At 38.9% G+C, this 8,673-nt stretch overlaps 1 protein-coding gene across 1 annotated transcript in view; it reads left to right on the forward strand.

Annotated features, from left to right (window-relative positions):
• The window catches only part of LOC104263143 (protein AHNAK2), a 70,482-nt gene that overhangs the window by 38,429 nt on the left and 23,380 nt on the right, over positions 1–8,673 (forward strand). Inside the window, exons 2-6 of the mRNA XM_059819486.1 lie at positions 4,884–4,960; positions 5,759–5,848; positions 6,597–6,653; positions 7,254–7,395; positions 8,166–8,347. Of these exons, the coding sequence (XP_059675469.1) occupies positions 4,884–4,960; positions 5,759–5,848; positions 6,597–6,653; positions 7,254–7,395; positions 8,166–8,347 (548 nt within the window). The remainder of the gene's footprint in view (positions 1–4,883; positions 4,961–5,758; positions 5,849–6,596; positions 6,654–7,253; positions 7,396–8,165; positions 8,348–8,673) is intronic.

Here is an 8,673-nt window from a genome sequence, read left to right on the forward strand (position 1 = left end):
AGTGAGCAAAGCATACAATTTTTCACCTGTGGACAGATGTTTACCATAGATCAGGTTTCTGTCAAGAGAAACTAGTTGTTGAAGTGAAGTTAGATAATTTATGCCAGTCGGTACATGGCAAGAAGGAACCTCTTTTCCTGGTGAGGATATTACCTGATAATGAGCAATATTTTACCTGCATCTTTGTAAAATATATGTGCATTGCAACCACTGCTCTTGTGAGTTTTGATTTATCTACATTAAAATCCCAAGGAAAACAACACAACTGTAGCATTTTAGTTCTATCCAACAAAAAACAGAACAAAATTAAATCAAAGAAAACAAAAGAAAGCCACTTTTAGCAGGAAAGATAGTGCCTAAGAAGTTGATGCAAGGAAAAGTTATATGCTTAAAGGTAAGAGCAGATTACTTAAATTTGCTACAATTATACGCAAACGTAACTTTAGTATAAAATCTTAAAAGGTAGAAAGGCCAGATCTAAGAATTGCAGAGAAAGGAGTATAATTTGTAAACAAGGAAGCTAGGATGATCAGCAAAGAACGTTATAGCTTCTTTTTTTAACAACATCTCCAGTATTCTCATTTGTTGTTTTATTTGATTTTAAAGTATACAGATTATGGTAATTTTATATGCCAGTGTCCCAATTAAAGCTAAGTTTCTCTTCAGTTTATACAATACATTAAAGCATAATTGGCTTGAATTCAATGACACTGTTATACTTTAAATCGATTATAATGTCTCAAAAGTGGTTTTGGAGACCATTACCCACCAAATGTGAATACCAAAAAAAAACACCTGGTTTTACGTTTTTGTGGTTTTACCCAAAACAGTCCAGCTGGGTTGCTAGATTAAAGATAAAATATTTTTTTTAAAAATTGCATTTAAAAAAGCAAATACAATTTTCAGTCTTATGATATGAAAATATTCCAGCCTATATAACTCCTACTGCCTACTTTCAAAAAATTCCCTTGTTCTGAAGTCAGTTCAGTGGCTATTAGAAGTAGTCACTGATGTAAATACCATCCTGTTTATGAAAACATTTTGAACAAAGGATTGATTGTCCAGAGTTTATAAAAAAAGTTAAAACCTATAAATTGTTGGCATCACTACTATTTGGGGCATGAGAATGACATGCATATAAATCATAGTTTATTGGCACAGTCTTTTATGCACAGAAAGAAGGCTTTGCTGAAGATGGAATTCATCGATGTACTGTAATTGCCCTCTTTTGTAGATTTGCTTTTAATGTATTCTGACTCTGGAAAAAATCTGAAGGAAAATTTAGTCTACGGTAGGAATCAGGGGCACAAGAAGTCCTTTATGACATGAGTTAACTATGGTAGAGGGGAGAATTAATATACAAGTAAGCAGAGTTTGGGGAAATCAGGATGGATGCTAAGACCTCAGTGTGAAGCTTTGGGAGAGAAGGTCCCTTGTGTAGCTGATGTCCCACCATGCAATCTCAGCCACATCTGTGTTAGCCCGTGGGACAGTAGTCTGTTGCTCACTTTTGTAGGAAAGAGTCCTACTATCACCATTTAGGAGACATAGCACTTTACTAAAGGCTTTCACAGGAGGACTCTTTCTGCCCATCATAAGGTGGGCGAAAGAGGCCTTTTATGCAACAGATTTGCATCTTAACAGAAGGGGATTTTTTTCTGGTGAGAGTTTGGCAAACCTTGATCCACAGCCCCTCTAGCAAGGACAAGGAAAGCAATCACCTGCCAGTACTTGGCCAAGCCTGTGAAGCCACCCCTGTGCCTCATACAATACTGCTTTGCTTGATCAACAGCTGGTGGAAAATAAGAAACTTCTCTCCTGGTCCAGACCCAGATAGGATCTCATCCAGGCCAGCTCTACCTCTTGAGATCCACGCTGAACAAGACTTGGCAGTGTCATTTGTTGTTTTAAGATGGCATCCCAATGGGAAATAAGTGTTCAGGTCTCCCTGCGGGAAGTGATCTAATTCTCTTGGATTTTATGAGCAGTCTGTTCTTAGCAACAGGAATATTTTGAAGGTGTTGGTCACCTAATCATTCTAAGTATCCTTTGTTTAAAACATCTCATTTTAAAAGTTTTACCTCTGTTAGAACCTGTAGGGTAGGATAGCTGCAGTACCCTAGACTCGGAGTCACCTTCTCTGGATGGTGATAAATCCACTGCACAAACTATACAGGACCATTCAAGTCCTGAGAACAGAGCACCCCATACTTGCATTGCTCCAGTTCTAGACAACTAAAATGTCACTGAAGTTACACCAGAGTAAGACAAGAGAAACAGCAGTGAACCAGCCCAAGAATTCTCCCAGATAATTATTTCATTTTTCTTTTCCAGTAGCAAAATTATTGCCAGCCACCAGGGATCAACGCTGTAAGCCTTGAAGTGCTGCACTGAAGAGCAAACGCTCTAGCAATCCAAGCAATATTCTGTTAAGTCATCCTACTGGACTGCAGGGCTTGTGGGTGGGATTCTCCCAAGTGAAAAATACAGCAATGCCACAAGACTAAGTCCTTACTATTTCTTGGAATTTTAGTAACAGCCATAAAATTTGCTGTTGGCACCTGAATCTTTAGAAGCACTAAGCAAATTAAACAATCAAGCCTCAGTCCTGCAGCTCTTCTCCTCATATGATGCTAATTAAAATACATGTGATGAAGAGCTTCATGAGTGGATTCCAGAATTTTCAAGCAGAAATGCCTAAAATCAGGTTCATAAATCCACATCTAAATTTTTTAACAACGTTATGCTCATTTTCCAATTTTCTTGAGCTTCTGAAAATTGCAAATGCTAGAGCTTTTGAAAAAAAACCAACAAGCCAATTTATGCAGGTCTTTAATCTGAATTAGAGTCTGCATTAAGACCATTTTCTAGAATTGTCTGTCGTAGGTGTCAGGACTAGTCCTGAGAAGGCTAAAGGAGGTATGGTCTGGCAGCCCTGATCTGTTCTGAATTGATCCTAGTTCTCTGGAGCTAAAATACCACAGGAGAGCTGATTAAGATGATGTACATATGGCTAATGAGGATGCCTTCTGTTCTATCAAGTTTGGAAACTTGGCCTACAGACTGACATGGGATATTCCCACTGGAAGCACACTATTACCATTCACCTTAACAAAGTGGTCCATCACTGATCACATGGCATGACTCTTTCAAAACCCTGCCTGTACTAAATGATTTCATCTTCCAAAAAGTCAAAGAAAAAAATAAATGTCAGCAATCAGAAAACTATGAAGAAAGGCTAGCAAAATCACAGCCATTTTAACAAGAGCTTGGCAGCTTGTGTAAGTTAGAGTGATTGCATACATGTGTAAGTCGTGCCAGCTTGTCTGCACACACAGCATGTGGATATTCCACATCCAGAAATGTTGTGTTCCAGCCCAAGGATTCTTCATTTAAAGTAGACAATGAATGAGTTGCACATTTCTGCTTGTGGTTGTCTTCCCGAGTGTTCAAGCATATTTTCAAGCCGGAGGATCTGGTTAGGAGAGCCAAAACTATGTATACTAATGGCAGTTGCAGAGCTGGGTGTGAGAGAGCTAGACAGCCTGATGGCTTGAAAAAAATGGAATATGGAGACAGGGAAGAGACCTAGTTATTAGGACAAGGACTTGTGCGTGTATTAGAATAGCCTGTGCATCAGGGAATGTGTAATTCAGCCACACTGTCCTCTACTGGCTAAACCCAAATCACTGAAAACAATGAGGTATTCATGCTGTTTTCATTCTTTGGTGCCCAATTTAATGCATTTCAACAAAATCATACTTTCAAACAGCCCATCTCCTTCACCTCATCTCTCTCTGTCCTCAATACTTTTAAAAAACAGGAAAGCAGAGTCTTTATGACTGTCAAAGCTTCATGATATTTACCCTCCAGCTCTTAAGTCCTCTGTCAAAGGCAAGGAAGAGTCTTGAGATGGGGAATTTCAATCGATTTAATTTATTGCCAATTAATGAACTTTTAATTACTGATTCTGATACTTAAAAAAAAATAAAACCACTTAGGGAAAAACACCTCAGCTCCCCTCCGTACACCTCTCCTCCCCTCTTTCTGGTCTCCAGTCACCTCGCTGTGGGCTACACTCAGTCCCTTTGGGGAGGCGAGGGATGACGCAGGAGACGGGGGTCAGCAGATGGTGGCTGCGTTTCATCTTCCACCCCTTGTTTCATACTCAGATGCCCCAGGGTGGGGTCCTCCACCAGTCCCTGGCCCATCAGAGTCAAGCCTCCTCCTCCTCTCTGCCCCTGCTCAGGTGGCTTTTCTTCCTCCAGCACCTCCTCGAGATCCTATTTTGCTCCAGCATTTCTCCTGCTCTGCCATCTCTCCTCTCTCCTCCTGCTCTGGTGTCATTTTCCCTGGTTTTCTCCTCCTCCTTTAGTGACGTTGTCTCTTTTTCTCAGCGTTTACCACCCTTTCTTAAACATGTTTTCACAGAGGTGCCAGAAACTCCTCCGATGGGTTCAGTATTGCAGGCGGAGCTGGCTGCAACCAGATGCGTCCAGCACGGGGTGGTCCATGACCTCCTCCCACAGAGACCACCCCACAGCCACACCGCTGCCAAAACCCTGCTAATTCTGCCCGACACACAGCTCAAGCCCCCCTTGGTAATTAAAAAAAAAAAAAAAAAATCTATCCAACTTCTAGGTCTACATTTTCTCCAGTCTGGGGATTTTTTTCTTCACAAAAGCCTTTACATTTCTGGATATGAATATTTCTGGTATCTTTGGCAAGATTGGCCTGATGAGATCTGAGATAAGGAATCTGAATGAAAGCAGGCCTTTCTACAGCCGACCCATGCACGTACTGACTAGTGTGCACAGAGCTGGTGATTGCTCTGCGCTCTGCGTGGCTCCCACAGGCACCAACAACCTGTATGCTCCTTTCAGGCTCTGGGCGACAGCTGAGACCAGCCGAACCTCCGGGAGATGCTGATGCTGATGCAGATGCAGAGGACGAAGATTCTGTGAGTTTTTTTAGAGCTGGGTTTTTTTGGGGTGGGAGTTTGGCAGTTACTTTGTTAAAATGAGATCTTAATTATTTTGTTTATAGCTTGGTCTTGCTGCTGATTTTTTCCACCCATCAAAAATATTGTATTTCTGCTTGGGATTCTCCTGCCAGTTCAAAAACCAGAATGATGCTTCAATATAAAGTGATCTGCTCTTTGCCATGATTCACCAGCATAAGTTTAATATGAAGACTTAGCAAACTATTACATGGCTGTTGACTACAGTAACATTTTTTTAAAGCTTTAGCCAGCGTAGGTTCCCTATCGTTTGACTCCAGAAGGAAGCATGCCAAGTGCTTGTCAGCAGAAATTCCTGCTGGGATTCTTCCACGGTTTGCTTGGCTATAGAGGGCAATAAAGTTTGAAGCCACCGGATGCAAATGTTAGGTGTGCAAATAAGGCAGGAGAGGGAATTCTTATTGCCTTTTTCAATTATTACTTTCAATTGATCTGTCAGTATTTTTCGTCTGGTCAGCCCATAGATGCATACAATTCATAAAGAAAACCAAAATCAGCATTCCATTGTTTTTGTCTCTCAGAAGTCTGTCCCTTGTGTTCTTGAGTAACATTCTTAAATGAGAATTGTATTTGTTCTTGACCTAAGAAAAGAGTTATTGGTTATTCTATGTCCACCATTACAAATTAAAGATTTGTACACAGAAGGAGACTATGCCTAAGTAGAAAAACTGTCCTAAAAAAATGGGTCACTGTTTAGTGGTGGATGTTCCTTTCCTACCACTCATTTCTTTTCCACAGGTTAATGAAGTGGCAGTAGAAGACATCCGTCCAAGGCCACAAGGATCCTCTCCAGTTTATGAATATTCCATAGAAGAAGAATATTTAAAGGCAAGACACTGAGTTTTCATGCAGGCATGGCTTTACCAATTTAATTCAAGAGGCTTTAGCTCCTACAACTAGCCAAGACTCCTATGTCATGTAACAGGATGTTGTTGCAGTCATATTGTCTTCCTGTCCCCACCAAAATCAGGGCCATGTTCATTGATGGCTTTATATTGTACTGGACTTGTTGTTGGCTATGTTCTTGTTTCTTGGCAAAAAATGCATTTGACTTCATTCCTTAAAGGACCTGGGATAGAGAGTGTCAAGAGGTCACAATGCTTTTCCTGCTAAAATATTTAACTGACTTGAATCTAACTAATACGTATTTCAAAATTACCTGTACCTCTTGGTTATTCAAAGGTAAAGATTTAATTAGTATAGTCATGTTACGATAAGTAGGCCACGGTTTGAAACTCATGCTGAAGTCAAACAAATGGAAAAAATGTATGTTCACAAAGATGAAAGCATGAGAAATGTGCTACATGAGTAACACACAGAAAAGGTCCCAATGTTTTAATTTTATGCAAATTTTGGTACAATGCAGGGAGGCCTTGGCCTAATTTACTACTGGGAATAATATAGCTAAATAATTCACATTGTACATTGCATTTGTAGATCGCAGTTTTGCTCTGCTGCCATTAAAGTCAGCCTCAGTTTTTAGTCTAAACCAGGCACTTTAACTGGTGTAGGACTTTTGTTGTACTTTACAACAGCACGACTTCCAAACACTAAATAATTGCAAATTATTTTTCAGCTTCAAGAAGAAAACAAAAAATATTCTAGAGACAAATCAAAACAGAGTAATCCACAGGTCAATCTGAAAGTACTCAGTAATTTTAGGCATGTGGTTTGCAAAACAGTAAAGTCCATTACAACACACAGACATGGATGGGTAGCCAGAGAGAAGGACAAATAGGCAAAGAGTCACTTTAGACTTGTTTTGACCAGGAAGAAATTGCCTAGTTGTGGCACAGGCATGAACACTTACTTGTCCTATTTCGGTTCCTTCCATAATTCTTTTTAGCATTCTTTAGCCTTCTCCAATTTAAGTACAGTACAGCATTAGCTCTTAGTCTGACTTTTCTGGCCCATTGACTCTAATTCTGGTGCTTAACATCTTCACAGAAAATAAAATCTTTCAGCCCCAAAATATTCCACATGTTTCATATTTTAAAATTACAACCTATTTTCAATATGGCCCTGATCCAGCATAACCCTAACACATGTGCTTAACTGTAATTTAGAACAGAATCAAACCCCCACTGAACAAGGGCGATCTCAATTTTAGATAATCCTTCTTGAGCTACTGAAAATATACCTGAGGAGGCTCAACTTTTTACTGTAGAATAATGTAGAACACTTTGATACAAATTAATAAAAATTATAAATTCACACCTTTTTCTATATCTAGGAGACAATGGAAGTGACCCTGAAAACAGAAGTGGAAGCTGGCGCTAGTGGTTTTAGTGTGACGGGTGGAGGAAATGAAGGAATATTTATTAAAAAAGTACTTAAGGAATCTCCTGCTTCAAAAATATTTAGTCTGAGAGAAGGTACGGTATGATTTTCTGGTTTTTTGTTTTTTTTTTTTTTAAGATATCTTAAAATAATCAGGTATGTAGCTGTGTGTGCATATAGATACCTATCTGAGCTGTCAACTCTTTAGGTAATATAAATCAACCAAACCAAGTAATATTATGTGTGAGCTTAACCTTTCCATATGAATAATTTCAAAGACCAGCTTCTTAAACAGTAATGAAATGTGGGGGGTTTGTATACCATAAAAAAAATTATCTAATTTTCACTGGAACAGTGAAAAAGATACATAGAAAGTAGTGTATACACAACTAAAATGAAAAAAATCTGACTCACATTCATGAAGAACCTGCCTTTGATTCTTTCACAAAATAGTATGCCACAAAATGATGATAAATAATGATTTAAACAAGAACAAAAGTCCAGAGTCTAAATACTGAAAAATATAAGAAAAAAATTGGTACTGTCAGGGTGGTCAGACACTTGAACAGGTTTTCCAGAGAAGCTGTGGAGTCACCATCCTTGGAAATATTCAAAACCTGACTGCACATAGACCTGAGCAACTGGCTGTAGCTGACCATTCCCTGAGCAGGGCAGCTGGACTAGATGATCTCCAGAGGTCCTTTCCAGCCTTAACTGTTCTCTGATTCTATTACGTGAACATCATTTTGTATTTTTAAATAAATGGGATGTGGTAGTTTTTTTAAAATGAGCATTAATTCAACAGAATTTGAAAAACTGCAAGAAAACACAAACTAATTAAAATGATGTCTGATTACGGTTGCAGGTGATCAGCTTCTAAGTGCTACAATATTTTTCGATAATATCAAATATGAAGATGCACTCAAGATTCTCCAGTATTCTGAGCCATACAGAGTCCAATTCAGCCTCAAAAGAAAAATTGCTGGGAAAGAAGAGCTAGAACACATTCACTCTGCAGCCCAGTACAAAAAGGAAAGACTAACACAGGTAGTTATTTGATTAGTTTACAAAGTTTCAATAACACTGTAGTAATGTGCTGTGTGGAAATAGACCACAAAATACACACTTCTGTCTTCTTCAGACTTAGACATGTGTTTAAACTTACTAGCGTGAATATTCATGAGAAGAAAAAAAACCTAAACAATATTTGCAGCTTTATAAATACCCTGGGCAAGACTGTAGATTTTGGATAAAGCCACAATCTTGTGTTAGGGTACAAAAACATTCTTCTCTAATCAGTCAGAATTTTTTTGTTCTTGTTGAGTGTCCACTGATAGAACAGGCTAAGATAAGCTCTGTAATATTTACAGTTA

The sequence above is a fragment of the Gavia stellata genome, chromosome 7 (assembly GCF_030936135.1).
Source record: "Gavia stellata isolate bGavSte3 chromosome 7, bGavSte3.hap2, whole genome shotgun sequence".
Classification (NCBI taxonomy): Eukaryota; Metazoa; Chordata; class Aves; order Gaviiformes; family Gaviidae; genus Gavia; species Gavia stellata.